The sequence below is a fragment of the Lycorma delicatula genome, chromosome 6 (genome assembly GCF_047948215.1).
Source record: "Lycorma delicatula isolate Av1 chromosome 6, ASM4794821v1, whole genome shotgun sequence".
Lineage (NCBI taxonomy): Eukaryota > Metazoa > Arthropoda > Insecta > Hemiptera > Fulgoridae > Lycorma > Lycorma delicatula.
In genome coordinates, this window is record NC_134460.1 from 102721404 (window position 1) to 102747628 (window position 26225).

The window sequence follows — 26225 nt, forward strand, 5'->3', positions numbered from 1 at the left end:
TATTATAAGATTATACTAAGTTCACCAGCTATCAGTCATTTAAGTACAAGGGCTCAACTAAGCAAAAAAGGATCTATTCATATACAATATATATCATATACAATCAATATCATATATCAATATATATCATATTCAATCTTAGCTGAAATTCTATTGAAACACATAAGAAAAGTTATAATAAATACAATTATTAATTTTAATAATGTTTAATTAATGTAGGTTGCACTATCTAAAACAATGCTTAGATTTTCTTTTTTTAAATAAGTTTTTTAATTTTTTAAAATATCTTTTTTTAATGTTTATTATATGATTCTGCTATATTTTAAATAAATTTAAAATAGTTATTTGTATTCAGATTATAGTAACTTAATGAATACTAATATCACACTATTATATAGTTATGTTGACATAATATTGAGGATACAAGCAAAACCTCACATGTAACAAAAAAAGATTAATTTATTGGTTTATTTTTTTAAATTCTATTACAATCAAACACATAATTTAGAAAAAAATTGTAAAAATGAGTTAAAATGTTTACACTTCTATATTGCCCTTCTTAAAGTTATTAATATTATTTTTTTTCTTGGTTTTGTCTGCCAAGTGAAATATTTTTTACCACCACAGATGAAACTACCTTGCTACAACTTAACTGTGTATATAATTAACAATCTAATAAATAATTTACCAATTTTCACATTAACACTTAATAAAACTGCATTATTTATTTTTTATTTTTATTTGAGTAATTCAATATCTTTAATTATTAAATCAATAAAACTTACTCACCCATTCCTCACCAAATCAAATATTGATTTACAATTATGTTCAACATTATTAAAATCAGTACTTTCAGAACAAGACAGTATATTACTGTCTTTCTGGTCACTGACAACAGCTGTAGCTGAAACCATTATATTACAGGATTGACCTGTACCAGTTTCTAAACCCCAGACGCTTTGGGCAGCGCCCGGACTCGGAAAAACTTTAGACAACGTGTTGCAGTTATAGTAAAAATAATTTCGTTACTAATTCAATTAAAAAACAATCTAGGATTGTTTCATTAATTGATAAGAAATTTTACGGTGTAACGGAGGACAAGCGAGATCTTGAGTAATCAATATTTACGAGATTTAAACTATTGTAACGTGTGCGCCAGCGCACTTCAAAGTATATTCATGAAACCTTGAATTCTTTACAACGAAATCCAGTGATTAAAATCGGAATTAACTTTTATCATAAACACATTAAAATGTATTCCATTAAAACTGAAATTTAATTTAAATGTATATTTTATGTTGATTATACTTATTTCTTTTGTGATTATAGGAAACAAATAAGTTCAATGAAAAAATAAAAAAGAATTATTTAAAGAAAAATATACAGTGAATGAAAAAGTTATTAGTCACAAATAATAAGAAGTTAGTAGATTCCTCTGACTACCGGTGTGCGTTTTCTGCTGATTAGGATGTTTTGTCACATAAATATTGTTATGAGTATTAAAGAGTTTTGTGTACTAGCCGAATCATGTGGCTAACCTGGCTTTTGTTTTGGGTTGAGCAAACTGTTTGACGTGTTCGTAATGCCAGTGTGGTTGTGATAATGTGTTAAATTGTAATTTTTTTAAATGTAGTATTTATTAAATATTCAGAACGTAAATTTATAAATATTATTTCAGTATTGAGGTTTGATTCTTTATCTTTTTAAGTCGGAAATACGTTCTATCTAATAATCAAACAAGATTAATGTCATCATTGTTGCACTAACCCCTATTTTCTTTAGTTTTTTTTATGATAATTATTATTTAATCATATTTATGATAATTTGTTAGTTTTACCCTTTATGTAGAACTTAATAGCTAGAATGAGGATATTTCAGGTTAAGAAAAATAGGCTACTTAAACTAGTTGCTTTTTCTGTGACTTTGATTTGTACATTTTATTTGTTATTAACTCAATCAAATAGAAGTAATATATTTTCCCCGTCATCGTTAAAATCGTTCAGAAAAGTAAGTATTTTATCATTTTTATATAACTTTTATTTATGTTGCAAATTTAAATTTTTAACTTTTTAATTTTCCATAAAATGATTAAATGAGGAAGCACTTTAAAAGCTCAGAGTTAATAGAAAATAAGTACTTGTTAAAAGCTTAAAGTAAATATAAAGATCACTATCTATGAAATGGATAATTAAACTTATATGTTTCGAAGTGTTGCAGGACGGAAAAGTAGATTATTTTTTGGATAACAATTAAATAGTAGATAAATGTAGTAGTATTTCATCAGACTGGAGACAAAATTATATCTACTTGAAAAATTCTTGAATCTTATATGTTGCTGATCTACTTCATCTTGTGTTTTCTCTCATATTTTGTATTTTGACATTAGATTTTAATTCTGTGTAAAGAAAACTTCAAGTAGAGATAATCCATTTTTTCATATTTATTACTTATATACTTAGGCACACAATCATTCCTGCTAGTTTATCACATCTCTAAAATCTGAAAATTTGATCAATTTTACAAAATGAACTGTTTCTAAAACTTATATAATTTTTTTCTGTAAAATATTGGTTTATATTTGTTCACTAGTATCTGCCTTTTTATTTACCCACATTGTTGATATCATGTTTTTTTTTTATTTTAGATAACTAATTTTTAATAAATAATTTCATCTAGTAAGATTGGATATTTTCTCATTAATTGGTTGCCACTTTTCTATTTTTTTTTTTTTAAATTCTGATGCAGTTATAAAATACAACATGATAAGATTCAAAATATAACATGAGATAAGTGCTTTACCATATGAACATGACAACTAAAAACTAAGAAAATCAAAACATATTATTTAAGATTATGTAATTTACTCTATGTAATCATTTAATTAAACTCATTTGCTGAATAAATAAAGTGAGTTATTTTTATTTTCAGTCTATTTAGGTAGTTCATTAAGCTAACTAAAGTAGTACTTATTTCTATTAATCATGTTCACCTGTGGAGGTTAAAATTTAATGGATGTTTTCATAATAGTGTCACACTGCCATCATAAACTGCATGACTCATAATTCAGAACCCATATAATGACATTTGATTTCTTTGTATTTTTTATCCACAATTTTATTAAAATGCTGATGGCCTTTGATGGTTTAAATGTAAACATCCATCTGCAGTTAATTAATTGTGGATAATTCATTTGAAAGTGCCGAATTTCTTATGGACCATTTTGGAGTTACATAGGCCTTTAATAAGAAGTGAGGGTCATTCTATGTCAAATCAACAAGCCTCACAACTTGACCATCATCAATTTCAACAAAATTCATAGGATTGATCATGTGGTGCAAAAAACTTTTTTTTCAGATTTTTCAGTCACTCAGTCTTTTGTGTAGGACCCCCATAAAAAAGTGAAAAAATTGCAAAAAGCAAGGTTCAGGTAATTACAAAAAATTAAAGCTCTTGGAATGGGCTTTCATGTGATCTATAACTTGGCAAGATTTTGTAACATAAATACTTAAAGGTAGCCAAAACATTTACTTGACCTTCAATATATCCAAAAGTGTATTTTTTTAAATTTGAAAAAATATATTTTTTGCTTCCTAGTGTGTTGTAATGTGGTGAACATTTTATAATGGGATTGCAGTGTGATCATGGTGAAATAAAATAGTGAACTTGTACGTACGTACTCATCACTTAACTGCAATTCGTATAGCTTCCAAACATATTTACAGAAGAATTACACAGTGTACACTTCTTTTTACTATTTTTGGTTAGCATTGTCCACCTCTTGCTTTGAGGGGTTATAAACTCTTGCTGTTGGATTTACCCTGGGATCTACTTTTGAAATAATATCACTCCTATGTACATTAAGAACATCATTAAAGTCTGGGTAGTTGAAGGAAGGTGAAGGTCCATGTGAATGTAAGAACTTCATCTTCACTATTTGAGTTTAGTACATATCTTAACAACCAGTGTCCATCATATCTACAGATCAAGAACCCAACCATTTCTGTAAATTCAAGATCATCCTCAATATTTGTTATGCTTGCGACTGTTGAGTTGTTAGAAAATGAAAACACCCTCACTTGTTCCCGATTCTTGTTCAGTGGAACAAAAGATTGGAGTTTCTGAGTACCTGGTATAGTTCTTGCTGTTATTAGCCTACTCTTCAAAGCCTCTTCTTCTCCTTAATGCTGTTCAATTATACTGTAATGGAAATGTATCGACTCAATGTGTCCATTTGCCCAGTCATACAATTGTCGTGGAATCATGATCTGGTCGTTGTAGGTTATTTGAAAACTTGCTGTAGCTACAAGTCTTTTAACAGCCCCTTCCACACCATCACATGCACTTTTGCATTGCGATGTGGCAAAAAAGTGCCACTCTGCTTTGATTCCAAAGTCTGATTCCAGGTAACAAAGGTTGAGAAAATTGAGTGTTTTTGTTATGAGAGGCAGCACCATCACTGTAGTAATAAATCAGGTTTGGTTTTGTGCTGAAATGAGACTGCATTAAACCAATTAAATATCTCTGAAAAAGGTGCACTGCTATTGTAGAAATAGATTGTGAAGGGTGAACTGTTGCCTATGCATTGTTCCAGTGGAAACCTTGGGCTGCATCCTGGAGAGTGAATGAATAGTTTTCAGTGAAGTCACAGATTACAAGATATTCACTTTCTTTCTGAAATTGCTTCAGATGGATGCGGTAACTAGACTGTTGACTAACAAGAAGAGAGTGTTGAAGAAGTTTCGGAAGTTTTTCAAAAAGTATGCTGATGAATTCTTCAGTAGGTTTGACTAACGTCTCAAGGTGTGTTCTTTTATCAACTTCTATCCACTGTTTGTAGGTGATGTTTTCAATGCAGTTGAGCTGGAAAGCTTTCTCAATCCAGAAGTTTGAAGAAGTCAATTCCATTGACTTCTTCAAACCCAGGACAATTTTTGCAATTTCCAAAGTAGCAAGCTTCAGTTGGATTAGCACACACTACATAAGTCATAATATCTTTGTTAAGACTTAATTTGTCTATCGCCTTTTATCAGTTCTTTCATTCTACAATGTGTAACCATAAGTTTTGGTGCATTATACATACATAAACTTGCACCTGCAAGAACACAGTACTTAGGCCTGAGTTTACAGAACTTTGAAAACCCTAGTTTCTGCAATGGATACCTCTGTTTAAACAATGCAAAAGCTTCACGGAGATTACACAGAATTATTTTTTTCTGAACATGGCCTCGTCTTCCATTTATCTTAAGAGAAATAAAATCTTTTTTCCGGGCATCATTCGACTTATTTTCTCACTCTCATACAGATTAATTACTTTTTCTGCTGCTTCAAAAAGTTTAGGATCAGGACATGACTTGATACCTTTTTCTTTAACCAGGCTTTTAGCTTTCCTTGCAATCTAGTCTAATACTCCAAATTCATCTTGAATGTCTTTTGAAGTCCAGCTTTTAGAGAGTGTTGTCAATATTTGCATCCTGATGTTCTTATCATCTGTAGTATTAAATTGTTCCTTCAATTGGTTGACAATTTCACGGTCTGAGGAGAGAGGAATAGTATTTTGTTCAGAGTCTGAATCCATGTTCAAAATTTTGCTTTTGAACACTACTGCTGCTGCTTTCTTAAGCTTTTCTTGAGGGTTTTTTCTCTCACATAGTCATTTTTTCTGAGTAGGTGATTCATTTAAAACAATTAAACTTTTCTTCAGAGCACTTACAGCTTCATCATTTTCAGGGGAACACAAAGGATCTAATTGTTGAAATTCTTCATCTGAAGTAGATTCTTCAGCATTATTTTTAGCAGATGCTTCTAACTGTTTGCAGCAAGTATCACAAATTTTGTAGTCTTGTTTAAGAAAAGTAAATGTTTGCACCAAGTTCTTGCTTACACTTCTCAGGTTTTTCTTATGGGAATTATGATTTGACTTTTTAAATGGATTGCAGCAATACATTTTACTTGAAACTGTAGAAGTTGATGGTTCCATGCTGGTCACTGTGTTGTGGTCCAAGGCTGTGATGAATTAGTCATAAAACTCCAAGTCTGTAGAGAAAGGGAAGCTCAGTTAACGAAGAGCGACTGAAAAATTGGAAAAACAGTTTTTGCATTACTTTATAGATATTTTCATGTGTTCATGGCTTGGATCAGGATATTGAGAGATTGACAATTGAAAATGTTTATATAGTTACAATTTGTTTGTTTAAAAACATAAGAAAAAGAAGACAAATCAATAATGATAACATTAATAATAATAGTAAATGACAGTCATAAAGCAAATAAATAAAAAAAAGTATAGTAATCACAACCACAATAATAATCAGAATAATAATAATAATAATAATAACAGGCAATAAAAAAAACATTCGCAATAACATTTACAATAATGACAATGATTGCAACAGTAAACAATAATATTAAATGTCAATAATAGTAATAATAATAAAAAAAAAACAGAGATTACGTATAAACAGAATTTAAAGTATTCATTAGGATTTATTCGCAGGTAGATAAATAAAATGGAAAAGTAGAATTCAGTCCCATTGACAAAAGACATTAGGATGACCGCTAATTACTTTTAACCACAAGTCTTGTATTAACAACAGTAGATAAGACAAGTTTAAAATTCCTTCACTGTAAATACTTACTTAAAAACTACCCTAACAATTTATGAATGAAATTTAGTACTTTATCTCTTTCATTTATAATCTTTAATACTGACTCATCAAACAATTTTTTGTTTTCATATACTGGAATTAGTTACTCACATCTCACAGACTCTCTTCACAGAACTGATTTTTAACTGGTCTTCCCCAGAGTATTTCTATCCTCTTTATCTGCCGAATTGGACCCAGCTCGAAGCATGAGAATGATTTGACCACCCTCACATTTTCCCATGGAATTCCAAGCCTTGGTCTGATAACTCTTCTCACAGAACCACATGTGTGTAGTGTGTCACATTTCCTTCATTGGCTGGCCAAAAATAGTTAAAGGCAATTACTTACTTCTTTGCAGTAATCATTCAGATGTAACTATCTCACAAAGTAGTAAGTTACAATTATGGAATGTCGGAAAAAATCTTTTTTAAGTTTGCTCAGTGAAGTTTATTAAATGATGGAAAGTGTGAAAAAATCTACCTAAGTGTTAACTGTAAAAAAAAATATCAGCTGTAAAGCTGCAGTCCTGGTAAGAATAAGTTTTTGAAAGTTGTATTAAATGATTGATAGTCCTAAACCAGCTGGATAATATTTTCTTCCATAACCCAAAATCACTTTTCAATTACCTTGAGTTCTGGAAGAAGACATATTCATTACTTCATCTATATTGAGTATGCGGTAATCAGTACTTGTCATTCTAAGAGAGATTGTATGAAGAAAATTCCTAACTTCATATTGCTATTTTACCCTTTTTCATTGATCATTGACTATGCTCATTGTGGCAGTTGTCCATTCAAAACGAAATTGTAGCAATTCTATATACGTTCTAAAAAAAATTCTGTATACATTCTAGTGAGTGATATCCTATTGTGAGAGGTTTTTTAGTTTTATTTACTAAAAAAAAGTGACAAGCTATATCAGTGCATATTTAATGATAATAAATATATATTTTTTTTGGATTAGGATGTATATATATATTTCATAATTTAACTTTTCAGTTGAACTTGTTCTTCTAAACTTCCATTAGGTAGGTCCTGTGGTTCCTTTGTTTAATTAAAAGCATTCCATATAGAATACATGAAGTATCCAATGTTTTATAAAAATGTTCAAACTATAAGTTATAATATTAATTGTAACCTTACAGTACAATTTAGATAAAAATAAAAATTTATAAGGCTATAAAATTGTGATACTATCCCTTTAAAAAGTATACATAGCAAAACAAGGGCATGCTCACTATGTAGTGGCAAGCAGTAAGTTCATAGCATGCTGAATTTGTGTTATTCCATATATAATGGGATGTGTGTTAAAGTAATTTTTGTAATGATATGTCCAAATACATCATTGATTTCATATGTACCTATAAGTAGAAAAGGAGGTTACATCTAAGCTTGAATCTAACTTTGAAAAACCATAATAGTGGATCCTAAAAAAGATCCAGTAAGCCTATGGCTGTGAGATTGGCAAGGTATGTTGGGTTACACTAATACTGTAAGAGGGGAAGAACATTACTAGATGATTAAGAGTGGTAAAGTGTCTTAAGTCTTAATATAATTATTATCTGGTCCGAAGAATATTTGGATTTCATCTGAGTTAACAATAAAAATTAAAATATGATATTCAAAGAACAGCAACATCTATTCCAAAAACTTGAACAAGAATGGCTTTCATATATCACAGCCAATAAATCACGCAAATTTGAAGTTTTGTAACAATACAGTAAAAATTTAAGAAAAATATGAGCATGCAGAAGCTTATAGAGCAAAAATAAGCATACAGAAGCATCATCAGGTGTAAACGTGTTTATTAATCTGGCAGTCCCCAAATATAAACAGCATAATGTATAGACTCTTCCTCCGTAAAGAATGCTGATTAGTTTTCTTCATATAGCCAATATTTCTAACTCTCTTGTAGTTGAAAGGTATCATCTTTGATATGAAGTCCCCCCCCCCCCCATGGGCTTATACTTACCTCTTTTTTCATACTTTCAATGATTTCAAAGTATGAAAAAAAATGTATATCTTGTGTATGAGTATTGTCAGACCATCATAAAATAAATTAAAAACATCACCAATGTAATTTGGAACAATCCAGATAGTCCTTAATATTTTCTAAACATTCATCACTGCATTTATTCCTAGGTTTCCCAAACTTCGTATCAAAGGTGATGCTCTCCAACTACAAGAGACTTAGACATATTGGGTATATGAAGAAAACTAATCAGCATTCTTTGCAGAGGAAGAATCTGTACATTATGCTTTATATGTTTGGGGCTTGCCAGATTAACAAATATGTTTACATCTGATGATGCTTCAGTATGCTTGTATGTAACTGTTAGATAAAAATTCATCACATTTTTTCCTAAATTTGTACTGTATTGTTACACAAGTTCATATTTTCGTGATTGATTGGCTGTGAATATTTGTGATAAGTGAAAGCCATTGTTTAAGTTTTTGGAATAGATGTTGCTGTTGTTTTACTTTCATATTGTTTGACTTAGATGAAATTCATATATTCTCTGGACCAGACAATATTCATGTTGAGACTTAGACACCATGTAATAGGTGTCTTACAACCTCCTATTGTTGTTTTTTTACCTGTGTATCCTAATGAAATCTTTTTGTACAATTTCATTTTTTAGTGTTTTGATGAAAATAGTTTTATCTATTAAAATTTTTTTTTAAATGTTTAAAATCTTTTAATTGAATTATAACTTGCATGTCTGTGAAAAGAAAATGTATTATTTCAGGCTCCTCAGTTGATAGATGGATATGGAAATTTTGAACCACCAATTGTAGTTCCTAGAGAAGGCCCTGGAGAAGAAGGCGAACCTCATAATCTTCGTCCTGACCAGCAAAATGATGCTGCTCAGTCATTGTCAGAGTATGGAATGAATATTGCATGTTCTGATGAGATATCATTAGATCGTAGTATCCCAGATCTTCGAATGCCTGAGTAAGTATAAACGTTTACTTAATTATTACAAATATTCAACTTCTTTTATGAAATTTTCAAGAGTATTTGGGAGGAAAATATAAATATACTAAATTCTGTTTGTAGTCTGTGTTTAGCCAAGATTGTTGTATGAATCCTCGTTTTTGAAACTCGGGTTACTGATATGAAATTCACAATTTTATTATAAATAAAATAAATTATGGTTTCATTTGTCAAGTTGGTAGCAGCTTAGCTTGGAAAAATAGAAGAACAGCTCATCCAATCTCAAAAAATATTAAGAATATTCATTGTTTCAGACTGTCATACAAAAAATGAAAGCTAAGATTAAAATTACTGATTGAATAAATTATTTAGATTCATAATAAAAGCAAGAGTCTCCAAAAAGCATTATTACAATTAATTGGCTTTTTGCAGTGAAAAAATTACAAAATTATATTAACATACTAGTACCGTAATTTTTTATTTCAATGAAACAAAATTGATCTAAAAAGAAAGCACTCCTAGAAATTAAGCTTCAGATAGGTGCAGTCCTGATTTGAAGGTAGACATCATGGAAATATGTTGACTTTTAAAGTAATTTTATCTTTTATTGTAATTTCCATGTATTTTAAAATGGGAGATATCTCGGAATAACATAATAGAGTACTGACATTATTTTAAGGCAGTTTCATCTTGCCATTGTTTTCAAATGCTATGACGTTTCTTAAAGTTTTCACTCTGGAATAGTTAAATTGTTACAGCTATTTCAATAAAACCATTATGGTTATTTTTTCCCAGTCTCCAATATACATTCAAGTTTTTAATTTTTCTGGCATCTGGCAGAAAATTTCTGTTTTGATTAACAATAGCAGATATTACTTAAAATTGTGCTATAAAAATTATATAAAAATTATTATTATAAAAATTAACTTTTACTGATATTATGACAGTAACCTTTTGTTGCAGGTAAAGTAAGAAAATGTTAACATCAATGCCAAAGTAACTGAATTAAAGATTTGAAAATATCTATAAGTAAATTTTATCATTTAAAAAGCAAATTTTTTATGTATTTTTTTAATTCTTGTATTGCATTTCATCAAGTACATATATTGTTATTGAATATAATGGTATTGTTTTAAAAAAAATTGTTCATTTTAAAATAGTGACTGTTGTTTTTTTTTTTTTGAGCATATTATTAAGTTTTAATTCATTAATTCTTAAGCTCAGAAGAAGGGACAATTGTTTAAATGAACAAAATTTAAAACAAATTATTTTCATTGAACTACTCTTCTGCAAATTCTATTTTTGTTTTTATTCACAGCATTTTTTTTATTAATTCCAAAATCTTTAGACTTGTTTATATTTGTTAACATTGTGATGATTGTTTGCTTTAATTTATTAACTCTTTGTTGTTAAGTTATAAGAGATCTAAATAAAAATTCTTTTACCCTCCATCCTGTTACTATGAGAGAGCTATACATAGCTGCTTGTACACCTAAGTGCTATTTGTGATCCATACATATGACACTTTTAAATGTGCACTACTAATCCACACAACTAAATAATTTATAACATATGTATTAATATATTAACGTTTTATCGTTAGATTGCACACTGAATGTATGATATATAATAAGAATTCCTTATTGAAAGACGAGGAGGAATTTCTTGATTAGATTAGCTATCAGATTTTTTTAATTTTGTAAATGCTTTTAAATTTATTTTTTTTTTACATAGAAAGTGATTGTATATGTATATATATATATATAATAATTATAATATCCTTAGTTGGTTTTTACCAGTGGTGAATTTCTCTTAAAATCGTACTTATTTCAATATTTTTTTACGTTATAAAAAACAAAATGTACTAAACTTTTTTAAAATTTTCTTTTAACACATTAATGACCATCTTAAAATTTTAAATATTTACTCCTGGACCAAGGCAGTTTTTTGTTGTATTTTGGTAAAAGGAACTATTCTATAGTATATTTCCTTTAGATCAAAAAGTTGCTGGGAAGGAGTTTTATATAAAGAAAACCTGTGCACCAAATTGTTACATGCAGTTGGAGTAAAAGAAAAAAGTGTTAACTTTACCACTGACCATGTGCACCATATTGGGTCACAACCAGAGATGTTTTTTTTACATTTTATTGATTTAATAGAAAAGAATTGTGTTCCAAAAACATAATAATTGCATATTTTATTATATATATTATAAAAAGAATGGAATTTTAAAAAACAACTTGCACACATATATGCTATATTTTTAGATCAAGCAGAACAAAAAGAATATACCTTTTGATATTTACATTGCCAATTGGTGCCCTTTTCTTTCAGAATATTTTTTTATAGCAAGTTGAACAGCTGTCTTGAATTTCCTTTTTCTGTATAGTGTGCTGCAGCTGATCTTCATGTCTAGGTTGACTTCCAAATCCATTAGGGCAGATACAACACTTTCATGAAATTCTGTTATACTCACATTTCTTCCAGTCACTTCTTGGAACGCAACCACGGCATTAACTACATTATTTGTTAATAGTTCAATTATGTTTTTTCAACACCATTTGATCCCTTGGCGTATTGGAGAATTATAGGAAGCTTTTCGGTCAGAAGTAACAATAAACCCTTTAACCGTATTGTATTTAATTATTGTTGACTGTTTCAAAGTAGGGCCTCTTTTTATGTGCACTTCAATAATTTCTGGGATAGATTTGGTTATCAGAAATAACATATATATATATATATGTTATTTCATTTATGTTTGAAACATGCACTGTCCCAAATATATGGTCTCTGCAAAAATTCAGTATGCATCCACATGATGCACATGGTCATTAACATGTTAATTTGACCAAAAAAAAGCTGTATACTGATATGACATATGATTTTGTAGAAATTCAGTACTTTTCTATTGAAATTTCTTATTACTCCAGTAAAACTCATCAAAAACCATAGTTATGAAAGATTATTCATTAAAATTGCTATTTTAAAATATATTATTATTTTATAAATATTATCAGAATAAACATATAAAAATATACAAAAAGTAGATAAAAATATGTAGTTGCAGGTCTGACACAAAAAAAAATAAATAAATATATATATATTAAAATACGGTGTATTTTAATATAAATTTTGAGCACCTCATTTAGTTTCCAGCAAAAAAGTATTTAGAATAATAGTAGAAAAAAGTACACAAATATATTTTAATGTTCAGTGACATCACCTATTAAAAAAAAGTATTACTTAATTTATATATTGTACAATCTCATAATTTGATAAATCCTTGATGGATTTTTTTTCAAACTGTAAAAAAATGGAAACGTAAACATTACTTCAAGTTATCCTGAATTTAACATTGTTAAATTCAGGATATTGTTGAATTCATTGTTAAATTTGAATTGTTAACATTTTATTTTGTTTTAATTTTAATAAAATTTATGTAATTGTATTGGAAAGTAATTGAATTGAGTAAAATGAACTAGTAAATTGCCCTAAACTAATGAAAATATGCTGACTAGATTGTAATGTAGAATTATATTGCCCACCCTGAATTGTATTCTGTCAAGCGTAATTTGTTTTCTTATGTTGCTTCAGCTATTTTAATAACCCCCCCTCACCACAATGATTTATTCTTCTAATTATATAATTATAATTCTTTTTTATATCTACATCATTATATAATATCTTTTCTTTTAATCTACAGATGTAAACACTGGATGTATCCTGAAGATTTGCCAAAAACAAGTGTAATTATTGTTTTTCATAATGAAGGTTGGTCTGTGTTAATGAGAACAGTTCATAGTGTTATTAATAGAACACCTGAAAACTTACTTGAAGAAGTCTTATTAGTTGATGACTTTAGCAATAAAGGTAAGAAAAAAAATTGTTCATTTTTAGTTATTGCTCTAGTAGAAACCTGATTATGTTCATATTTCATAGGACTGAGATTTCTGCAAATAATTGAAAATAGCAAACTGTTTTCTATCTTATGAAAAAAGGAATCAAAATCTGTAACCAGTTAATTTTGAATTATTAAAATAAATTGAAAAGTAAAATTTACTTAAAAAAGTCATAATAAAATGTTACCATAATACTTTTTCTTTAAATTTCGACCTTCGACTCCCGTTCAAAATTAAAATCCACTACAGTCTACTAACTTTATTTGGCACGACTTCAAAAAGTCAAAATTTACAGAATGTAAAAAATATTACATTTTAGTTTTAGGTTTTTATCTTTTATTTTTACTGGAAAACATGGTTGGTCTACAAAGATGCTGCTTATGAAAAGGCTCTTCACAAGAAATGAATAGGTGAGATGTGTGTATCATGATAAAAATAAGAAAAATGCAAAGACAACGAAAAAAAAGACTTTTACCAGTGTGAGCTAAGGCACTTTGGAATGTAGAATATTTATTATTGTTCTATCAAAATTTTTCCAACTAATTTTCTTGAATGTATGAAAATTGATTTTGATGTTAGAATGATATCAAGTTATACCATCCTATACTAAATGACAGTACAAATCAATCAAAATTAAAAACTAAAAACAATAGGATCTTCAAATTTTGTCTGTAGGCTTAGTAATTTTTTGTTTAAAGATTCTTTTATTTAATTTATCCTTTAAAAAGAAATGTAAGCTGCAGAAAAACTTTTTCTTCAGAATTATAAAACAGTCATTGAAATTGGTTTATTTGGTGAAAGACTTAAGCTTACTTTAAAAAACATAAGCTTGAGTACCTTTCTTTTATTTTAAATGTATTAAAAATGTTAAATTATTTTTGGATTTTTTTCATTGCCTTTGATACACAAAGATGGACATTTTTGCAGTAGAAAATTTCTTTTAAAATAGATTTTTTAACGATGCGAGATGAAAATTTAGACTAATAATCTGCTTTTGATTATTGCTCTCAAAATTTGTCCACATCAACAGTGTTCAAAAAATAGAACAGAGGTAAAAAAGATTGTAGTCTTAATCGGCTATGATAAAATGCATTATTTGAGACTAAGAGAAATTGAACAAATTACTAACATGTTTGATTTTATTCAACTTCAAGTTGCAGGTTAACATAATTTAGAAAGAAAATTCAGTTTTCTTTGCTTGTGGGTAAAAATATTTTCATATTTACATAAATTAAATAAATTTACCTCTATGTATCATTCATGTTTATGATGTTGCAAGGTTGTGAAATGTATTTGGTATATCTATTTAGATAAAATACAATTCTAACTGAAATAAAATGTACTTATATTATATTATTATGGTTAATTAAAATTTTATGGATTGCAGATTATGGAACATTTATTTTCTTTGCTTGCTGTAAGTAATTTTTTGCTAATTGGTCTTAAATCTGTATATTTTTTTTTATTGTTACTACCTGTTACCATGTAATATTTTGTTTTATATAAAAGCAATGCAATTACACCACCAAAAGTAAACAGTTGCAAAATATTGAGTGTAAGGTATAGTTAATAAAAAGAAACCAAAATTGTATTTTCTTTTTATAAAATAACAACAATTAAATTAAATAATTTAAAAAAATAATAATAAATATTAAATTAAAAATTAAATTGTCATTAGGTTAATAGTTTCTGTGTTAAAATGAAACTTAAACATCTGTCAACTTAGGATACTCACAGAGACATTAATTTTCAGTTGACCCAAGATCATGTTTGCCAAGCTGAAAATTATGACACCTGTCCAGCAGATATGTAGAGACACATCAGTAAATAATGCTAGGATTTTATAGTGTGTAGTTTTGTTTGTGTTAGGCTGCTTGTTAGCAGAGAAATTAGGTTGTCACTTGCATCTGATGGAGTCACAATATATACCTTGTGTATAAAATTGTATGTGTAAGTTGTATTTCTTATTTAAATGTATAGTATACAAGGGCTGTTAGATAATTCTGTAACAGAAATAAAGAAAACATAACTTTTGAAAAAAAAATTTTTTATTAACATAATTATTTTTCAAGTCTATATCCTTTATCAAGTTATACTCAAGTTTTTTGATCCCATCTTTGTAGTATGATTTATCAAAGTTTTTAAAATAGATAAATGTTTTGGCAATAATTTTGTCTAAAAAAATTTCTATCAGTCCTCTTCATATTTGGAAACTGGTAATAATCCAAAGACGCTAAGTCTTGTTTAGAAAGGAGATGCAGAAGAATTTTGCTGCAGAATTACGTACAGTTTTGCTGTCACAAACAGAAGAGTGAGCTGGTGCATTATCTTGTAGAAAAAAAAAACGTTTTCATTAAATGTGGTTTTTTCTCTTTATTTTCTGGTTTAGAATATTTAGAAAAATTAATTTTATTGTCTAGTTATCATGTCACCCTTCTTCAGGGAGGCAATAAAGCTATGCTATAACCACCTCAAAAGATAGTTGCCTTACCGTTCCTGCTGATGGAATAGTATTTCGCCTTCTTTGGAGCAAGTTCCCTTTCTTCATCCCATTATTACTTCATTCCAGGTTGGTCGTAATTTTCGCAAGTTTCATCAAATATAAAATAACACAAAAATTTCTCGATTACATTGAAACAGCCGAAAACATGTTTAGAAGAAATGTTTACTTGTTTGTACTTTTATTCAGTTGTGTGCAAACCCTGGTATCCATCTTGCAAACAGTTTTTTATATATAAATAATATTTATGTAAAATATGATGTGCCTATTTTGAGATGTGTATTGTTTTAACAATCTCACACACTTTCAGTTTTTATCCTCTATCATATAGTGGATTTTTTCAATATTCTGTGCAGTTGAAATCTCAACAGGCTGTTCAGAATGTTGAACATCATTTGTGCTTATATTACCTCAAAAAATAACCAAACTATATTTTAACTGCTCTAATCTATGGAACTGACTGACCATAGAATTTATCCAGCTTAGCTTTACTTTCCTGAGCAGTTTTGCCTTTCAAAATGTAATTTGATCACTACACAAAATACTCTTTCATCCATTTTTCATAAATCACAAACACTTGGTCGGGGCAAATGACTCCCAGCCTCAGAATTATGAATATCTCTAACTGAAAGTTGTATGTTCCTGGTAGATATGCGGGAAACCTAAGAATGCCCTTAACAATGTATTGCAATCCTTACCACTTTGCACAGATTTAGCAAACAATACCTCACATTCTGTAATTTATTTTTATTCATACACATATGTATATTTTATATGTATGTATATATATATTTATTTATTTTTTTGTTGAAAATTAAAGTAATTCATTAATATATAGACCACTTTGCTAATAAGATTTAATATTAAATGAAATTTAAACCACCAAAACACAGTAAATAGATAAGTTATATTTAACATATTAATTTCAAGAATCAATTTTCTCTGCATCCCACATCTTCATTTAGTATTTAATTCTATAATTACATTAAAATAAACTGTTTTTATAATTTGTGAATTTTGAATTTGTCGAAAATGTTACTGTTTTATAAATTTTGAAATTATTATATGAATGAATATGGCCTCTCTACTGGACAGTACTATTCATCCATAATAATTTAAGAATTTATGAACAGTAACATTTGCAATAAATTCACAAATTATAAAAACAAGTTACTTTAATGTAATTATAGAATTAAATACTAACTGAAGATGCTGGATTCAGTGAAAATTGATTCTTAAAATAAGTTTAACTTATCTGTTTACTGTGTTTTGGTGCTTTAAATTTCATTTAATATAAGAGAGTGTTTTTAATATAATAGTTATTTCAGTGAGATGGTGTTGAGTTATTGATGAATTTTATTCAGAAAGAAATGAAAACTGGATTTTTACTCTAGTGACTCACTTCAAGAATTTTTCCCATAACTTTATTATTTATGTATGGATTTGAATAAAGAAGGTGTCATAAAACACTTATTTGTAATAACATTTAAATAAACCAGTGGTTGCAGTGATATTAACAATTAAAGAGTTTACATAACCACCATTTTGAAATGAATTGAGAGATCAGGTTCATTATTTTTATACAAGTAAACCTCTAAGTACCCTACAGCAATAAATGAAATTTCAGCTCGACAGTTTGGGATAGACAGTACCAGCTGCTAGCATCTTGCGCTATCCGTCTTAAAGAACAACCATATCACCTGGTTTTTAAAGCAGTCCTTGCAAAACTTCATTAACAAGTGTGTGAAGGCCATTAACATTATACCTATGAGTGTTTGTACCCTACAGTAAAATTTACTGTATTTTTAAAATTTTCCCAACCCATCCGTGTTCATATCATCTGTCGAGACTCAACACCATAAATTTTAATTATGATTTCACCATAATAATATAAAATCATGAATTCCTTTTGCCTTTCAACAGATGTTTTACCAATTTTTCTCCAAGACAAACCCAGACACAGTAGTATACACAGATGGGTCAAAACAGAATGATCCTTATTTTAGCGATTCTTGTAGTGCACTCCAAGCCTTAGAAGACCTCTATTACCTTTGTATTCTAGACATCCTATCATCATCAAAATGTATTATGCAATCGCAGAGTTAAACTATCGCAACACACAAGTGAGTTTCTGCTGGATTCTCCTAGCCATGTGGAAATCCCAGACAATGAACATGCAGATTCTGCTTCTAAAGACATTTGTAGTAACCGTTTTTCATCACTCATATTACTATTGCCGATTTTATTATTGCTGTTAAAACACATTCTTCAAGGAAAGTGTCAAAGTGACTGGACTGCTGCAGTAGATAATAATCTCCAAAACATCAATGATACTGTGCTGCCATAGAGCTCTTCATGCAGGAATAACCGTTAAGAGGAGGCTATTATTTGCAGTTTGCAAATAGGCGCATTAAACTTACTCATGGACATCTCTTGAATCAGACTGATGCATCTGCCTGTGCTTGCTGCGACTGGCAATTAATGGTACATCAACTAGTCAAACCCCTAGATTAAACTACAAGCTTACATCCAAAATATCTTAGGCAAGAATGTATCATTGTTATCGAATGTCTTATGATTTCTTAAGGGCTTACATCTGGATTCAGAGATTTGATTAAACCTATTCTCATTCATTTTACACATCTCTCCTTATAAAATATTTATTAAGCATAAAGTTCTCTAAAATCTAGTTTGTGCAGAATTGCACATTCTGTAGACCAACTAAAATATTATTATTCTTCATTCTCTGAAGAGCCAATTTAACTTATTTTACTTTAATCAGATACATTTGTGGATTCCAGTAATAAGTTTGTGATAATAGTCCTTTAATTAGTTAAATAAAAAAAAAACTTCATTCTTGTAATATGTTAACTACATTCTTTGCGTCATGAGATTTGTTAGTTTGGATTGAATTATTGCTTTTCCTTACACTTCAGCTTCAAGAAACTATTCTTCACATTTTCAACTGTTTCCTTACAATACATTTTTTTTATATATAATCTTTTTTTACCAGGATCCTGAAGTTGTTAGCCATTTTTGTTGCAGAATATTTTTCTCCTTTACTAAAGGTCTAAAATTAAAAGAATCTTAAAATTAAAAACTAAAAACTTAAAAATTCCCTGTAATCTTGTGTATTCCGTTTAGGTTAATCCAAAGTATCCAAAACTTCTGTTTCTTTCATCAAGCTTACCTTAAAAGTTGTTCTTACTTTTTTAACACCATGTTCCTTTGTTGATTATGTTGTTTGCCACTTTCATATACAAAATAATATACCTCATATTTATTAAGGATGTTTCTAAGATTTCTTCCTTTTAATTTAGAAACAGTCAGTACATCTAATGACAAAAATTGATTTGTGTGTGTCATCCTATGCTCTCCTCTGTTATGAGTTTATGATCTAAAGAACATGTAGTTTGTATAAACCTCAACCCTCATGACTGAAAGCAAGTTTTCTTTTAAATATTTTTGTATCTATTAAAAAAAAAATCATGATCAATAAGGAAGATTGCTCACCAATTATCCCCAAAATCCTCAAATTAACCTTCATCAATGTCATGTATTTTCCCATTCTCTCATTTAATTTCTCTGAAATTACAACTCCTTTAATTTTTGCCCTTCCTGTGCTTCCAATATTGGATGTAAGTATTCAAAAGAATTCCTCTTACAGCTGAATTCCAACATTGTCAGTGTTGTTTCCTTCTTTTATTCTAGAAATTTTGGATATCTTAAAGTTATTCAATCTTCTTTATAGTTTATAATACATGTTAAGCAACAATCTATCTTTAATTCATTAATTTCTAAAGAGATCATAAAATGAAAAATAATTACTTTTATTAAGACATCAGGTACTTCAGTGTCATTATTTAGAATAATCATGTTTCTCATGACAAGCTGGTCTATCGTCTTGTAATAACAACGTGAATTTATCCTTTTATAATAATGTTATTTATTACATAATGTTATTATACATTAACAGTTTTAACAGTATTATCTGGTTGTGCTCTCACAGTTAATTCCATACTCAATGGCAATTAACACTTGAAATTATTAGTAATCTAGTGATTTTTAAAAAGTTCTCCTCTGCCAATGATATTTTTACTACTAAACATGTTGATGGTGTTTAAAATTAATTACATTGATTAGATGATAATAATTTGCCAAAAATAGATAAAATGTCAATAATTTACATTACCTTTTGCACAAACCCTCCATGAATTGATCACTTTATTTTGTTAACTAACTAAACTATTGGGTAATAATATGATGTATCTTGACCACATTCAACAGTTTGGAAAAGGAAAAAGTGATGAAGACCAATTGATGGTTAAAATTATATTATGTAGAATTTGGTTAAAATTTAATGCAAAATAACAATTTAAATGATTAATAAAATAATATTTCATATGTTTCCAGCTTTTTGGTGTATTATAATAGTGTTTAATTATAATTTACAGAAAACCTTAAAGGAAAACTTGAAACATATATTGAAAGATTTAATGGTAAGGTACGATTAATTCGTAATAAAGAGCGTGAAGGATTAATCCGTACACGTTCAAGAGGTGCAAAGGAAGCTCATGGTGAGGTTATACTTTTTTTGGATGCTCATTGTGAAGTTAATGTTAATTGGCTACCACCATTACTAGCTCCTATTTATAGGGATAGGTAAGTTATTTCTTATCTAAATATAGTTATTTATATTGCATTTAGTGCAACAAGCTATCCTGCTGTAAAAAAACTGTCACAGCATAGTTTGAATAAAAGTATACATCATTATTTGATATTGATGCTTTTAAATTATACTTTACCTTAATAATATGCATTGTAAAAAATAAAGTCACTTAGTCGCTAATGGAAAACATTATAAAAACCTAGTCATCCTGTACTTTATAAACTAACAGTGATGCTCGAAACACTGATTGTAGAGAATATAAATATTTATATGATACATGCATTGCAGTAAATGTAATTAATATGTGTACTAATATGTGCAATATTTATATAAATAAAAATATAAATATTTGTTAGTTAAAAATCTTATATCTCCAAAAGTTCTTTACCAATTACTTTGAAATGTTGCATTCGACTAAAATGTTCTATAACAACATAAATGTTGCGAAATGTTGCATTCGACACATGTTGCTATAGACTAAAAAACTACTGGACCAGTTTACACATAGAGGAAAACAAGAGAAAGGGAAAATGGAAGAAGGGGAAAAAAAATGGAAAAGAGAAAAGTAGAAGGGAAAGAGAAATGGGGGAAGGAAAGTGAGAGGGAATATGGTAAAACTGAAAATGGGAAAAGGAAAAGGGGAGAAAGGGTAAAAAGGAAAGGTTAAATTTTGTGAAGTTCCATTAGGTTCATTTTGTTGTTTTATCAGACTTTCAGTTGTGTTCATTTAATCTATATATATATATATACTCAAAATATATTAAACTATATTAGTATTGAAATTAGAATAGTATTGACAGATATTAAATAATAAAATTACTGATATACCTAGCTGTAAACCAATTTTAACCTTTAAGTCTCTAAACATTGTCCATAGTAAATGAAATTTATTTCATTTTTTTTTTGTTAGAAAATAATGTCATAATTTTAACAAGAATTATTTCAATATTTGAAGACATCATATTAAGAAAATCATTATTAAAAAAGTAAAATTTCTTTAACTCTTCTTCATGTTCACCCTGACGGGGATTCTTATTCTTTAAGACTTTGGGGATTGACATCCCCATGGGTCTAGCCTCTGCAGCTTTTCTTCCCACTACACACAGTTGCACAGAACACTTTACACTATATACATAACTACATCAAGAACAGTACACAAATTACAACATATACCCTTACATAACCTCATGACAACATCTTATGCTACATCATCTTAACACTTACATTCAGCGGTGTTGCAATACCTTTTGAAACGCAACCGTAACGCAAGACAGAAACTTTCTTGTTGTTGGGTGGATGCTCTACATAGTGAGTCTCAAACAATTTCTTCTGGACACCTGGGTGAACCCAGTTGTATTTAGCTGTAGATGTGTGGGCTCTGAAGAGTGGTATTTTTTTCTGGTACTCGTGGGACCAAAATTAGTAATTCCCAAGAAACCCCTGTGATGGTGATGGTCCATCTGAAAAAACCACCACTCAAAGTCCAAAGGTGGCTATACTACAACTTCTTGGAAGAACACTGCAATATGTGCTCAGTCCACAAAAGAAGGCCACAACACTCAGTGCCAGGAGGAAGAAAAATCTGTTAACTGTGGGGGATCGCATTCAGCTCACTCACAGTATTACCCACCTCTTAAAAAGGAAAAGGCAGTTCTGAGATTTGTACAAAGTAGAAGCTATCATTTCTGGCCACACAAAAAGAGTATAAAAAGACAACACCAAATAAAATTCCTGCTGCACCAACAACGCAGCAAACTACCAAGATCCCTATGAAGTGATCAATCAAAAAATTGTTCACCTGATATGGTGAACCCCCAGCTTCCAAGTCCTCATCTCTTATCTCAAGATCTCTAAGGGAATATAGAGGCCGATTAAATGCCAGAAGAAGCAAAGCACTTCATAAAAGTTATTAACAGCAAAAAGAAAAACCGAATTGTATTTTTCAAATAATGTGCACATTCTGATTATATCTATTTTTATATAAAAATCAAAATATATATAAATAATTTCAAATCCACTCAATAATGTAACATTGGCTGGCCAGGTTGCATGGTTTAAATTTTCTAATTATTTTATTTTTTAAATTTAATTTTTAATTCATTCTGATGTCATATTTAAATATATAGTTATTTTATTTAATTGACTTCACGTTTTGTATATGTGATAGTAATTTTATTACTTTGAATCTTTTAATTTTTATTCTAAAAAAAAAATTGTTATGTTTGCTATGTAATTTTATATAATTTATATACAACTGATGATGCGGGATCCTGTGAAAGTGCTATTGGAATAAAGAAAAGAAAAAATAAGGTAAGTGTCATTTCATTTACTTTGTAATTCTGAACTTGGGTTGTTCAAGTTAGTTTATGATTATAAAAAATACAATATACATATATATAATTTAAAAAAAAAAAAATAACAATTTGAACCCCAAAACAAAGTAACAGAAAATCTATAAAAACCCAAGACCAATATTCGACTTTCTAAGGATCCCGCATCATCATTCGGTACACAATTCTAAAATTACATCAACATAAAAGGAATAAAACTTAAAAATTTGAAAAACATAAGAACTAACCACAAAATTTTTAATAATTTCACAACTTCACTACCATTACTGGAATTGTTGATGAATTATTTTGAATTTTCAAAAACTATATATGTATATAAAAAATTATATTATTATATTTATTTATCGGACATAATTTCTTAACATGATTTAATTACTTCTCATGCATAAATTCACTTTATTATATTCGTTGTAATAATGTTTCAGAACTGTAATGACTGTACCTGTTATTGATGGAATTGATCATCAGACATTTGAATATAGAGCAGTATATCAAGCTAATCACCATTTTAGAGGTATATTTGAGTGGGGTATGTTATACAAAGAAAATGAGTTGCCAACTAAAGAAATTTCTGCTCGTACATATAACAGTGAACCTTACAAGTAAGTCAGTTTTTCTTATTTTTAAATTTAAAAGCTTGTTTAAGCATTAGAATTTTACATTTCTATTAAGTGACATAATCAAACAGTTCATAGGTGACTTGATGTGAGACGACAATCTCTTCCAAAAACGACATTTTTTATTCTCAAGAACAATAACCATATGCCAAACTTAAAAATGAAAAAAGTATAAATTTATTTCCCATTGCTTTTTTTGGTCAAATTTACTGTTATATAACACCCACTAAAATTTAGTTCATATTTAAAATCTGATACTCCTCCACAGGGATTGTCTGTGTGATTAACATTATTACTCTGGCTGTGTGATTAACATTATTACTCATATAAAGTAACTTTAGTGCAACAGACTTGTATTGTTTGTTTTATCTTAGATACAATATATATGTCTAAACCATGAGAAAAATTGGAAATTGAGAGCGTAAAACAGTCTTATATTCCTTCTGTAGGGTACAATGCATTATATATATTCTTTTCTCTCAAAGAATGAATTAAAATCATTGTATGTCAATATTAACAACTTTTAACATTACTATAATAGGCTGATTTTTGCTTTGTACGTTTTACGTAGAATAAGTTGTATTTACATGTTGCCCATGCTATTTTAACCAACACTGTCTGGTTCATCATTTTTTTCTAATGTTAAAGACATGAACCATATCAAGATAATGGTCATAATTGTTAGATAGGTAAAAACTAAATAAAAAACATAGCTTCATTTTAGAAATTAGTGTTATTCCTTTGATATCAGTATTATTAAATTTAATAATAATAATTATTATTATTATTATTATTATTACTATTATTACATTAATTATCTTCAAATTCTGTTAAGTAATAAGTAATCCAGATCAGCTTTTTTAATAACCATATCTTTCTTCTCAAACCAACAAGGATTATACTGCAAAGAAATATCAATAAGTTCATCAAACATTTAACATTGAGATTAGAATCTATTAGCCCTTAGTGAATTAATCTAATGCTTTTTGTCCATATTGTCATTAACCACATGAATTAACATATACTTTGACTTAGTTTTGACTTTAGCCAGATTAATTTATTATTCTACATATCACAAACTTAACTTTTTATGTAATATTACAGTGAAAACTTACAACTACATTGTAGAATAAGATCTTTGCTATATCTTCCTATTAGTAACCAAAGCTGATTGAAATTGGCAGGTTTTGAAGGTCTGTTGATGTAGGGGTAGTAATTAGTAAAAAGGGGTAGTAAGTACATGTATGATTTATTACCATTAATTTGATATTTGAAGATTTTATTTCTATGTTCTTTTAATTTCAATATATTTAGGCCCGTTGTGGTGAAACTTTTTTTGTTAGATTTTATATTTTCTTAAGTATTTTGAAAAAAAAGTAAAGGAGGAAGGAAAAACATACATGGACTATAATTTACATGTTACCTGCCTGCTGGACCATTAGCTTTTGCACAGTATTTCAGCTGAGACATTGGTTATCTAGCAATACAACCTATTCTTTTTTCTTTATGCCATAACGTTTTTCAATTGATTAGAGAATTGAAAGTAGCTTCATGGAAGTAACTGAGATTGTTTAGCTTATATATTAATCTATACTTAGTTATTTATTTCATTAATTTATATTTAGTTACTTATTAATCTAGAGAACTGTTTAATGTAAAGATATATATGAAAATACATTGTTTGTTTGTTATATATTGTATTTGGTTACTTTAAACGTACTTAATAGAATGGTTATAACAATTTTAAAAAATAAAGAAATAAATATTTTTTTAGCTGCTGATGTAAATCTAAAAAAAAATTTGTTTCACTGAATTTTATTTAAATCCACAGAACTAGAATGTGTGGGTAGAAATGTATGAAACCATTAAAGTTACTATATTTTGCTTTTTGAAGTAGAACAAAAATTAAAAACTACTTTGTGAACAAAATTAAAAAAATAAATAAATTACTCAAAAATTTTATTAAAATTGTAATTTATTTTATTCATTTGAAAAAAAATTTGTCTAGGTCACCTACACATGCTGGTGGATTGTTTGCTATTAATCGTGAATACTTTTTAGAAATTGGTGCTTATGATCCAGGTTTACTTGTTTGGGGAGGAGAAAATTTTGAACTTTCTTTTAAGGTAAGCTGTAGGAAAATTAATCCAAAAATGGAATCTTTTTATAGTAATCAGTGATATAATTCGCCTGTAATATAACTTGAAAATAAATTTTTTTAAAGTTCTTAGAAAGTTATTATATATTGCTGTTAAAGACAAATACCGTAACTTCTGAAAGATTTTTTTAATAGCATCATGGTTTCAAATTTTTTTGTAATGTATTTCTAGTTTTTCTGTTCTAGAAATGGTAATAATGCATCACATAAAGTAGGCTACAAAGATTATTTTTTTCTTGTTTTTATTACAAATATGACATTTTATGACAGCGTTAAAGAAGTTGAGAAGTAAAGACTGTTCATAAACTTAAAAGGAGATGCAGTACACCTATGGGTAATTGAACTAATTAAAACCATTGCGTTATATTATCTTCTATATGTATAAAAATGAATGTTTGTTGATCCATATGTGTTCCTATACCATTCATCCGATTGCAATGAAACTGGTGA

The 26225-nt window shown here is 28.4% G+C and overlaps 2 protein-coding genes across 3 annotated transcripts in view; one reads left to right on the top strand and one right to left on the bottom strand.

The window, feature by feature from the left end:
- The window catches only part of Patsas (palmitoyltransferase Patsas), a 29312-nt gene extending 28234 nt beyond the window's left edge, over positions 1-1078 (bottom strand). The window contains exon 1 of the mRNA XM_075369458.1: positions 790-1078. Coding sequence (XP_075225573.1) covers positions 790-914 — 125 coding nt within the window. The 5' untranslated portion in view covers positions 915-1078. The remainder of the gene's footprint in view (positions 1-789) is intronic.
- A 462-nt stretch (positions 1079-1540) lies between these two features.
- Pgant7 (N-acetylgalactosaminyltransferase 7) overlaps positions 1541-26225 on the top strand; it is a 47220-nt gene continuing 22535 nt past the window's right edge. For both annotated transcript variants that reach the window (XM_075368226.1, XM_075368227.1), the window contains exons 1-6: positions 1541-2007; positions 9394-9599; positions 13285-13451; positions 20435-20642; positions 23426-23602; positions 25626-25743. In XM_075368226.1, coding sequence (XP_075224341.1) covers positions 1864-2007; positions 9394-9599; positions 13285-13451; positions 20435-20642; positions 23426-23602; positions 25626-25743 — 1020 coding nt within the window. In that variant the 5' untranslated portion in view covers positions 1541-1863. The remainder of the gene's footprint in view (positions 2008-9393; positions 9600-13284; positions 13452-20434; positions 20643-23425; positions 23603-25625; positions 25744-26225) is intronic.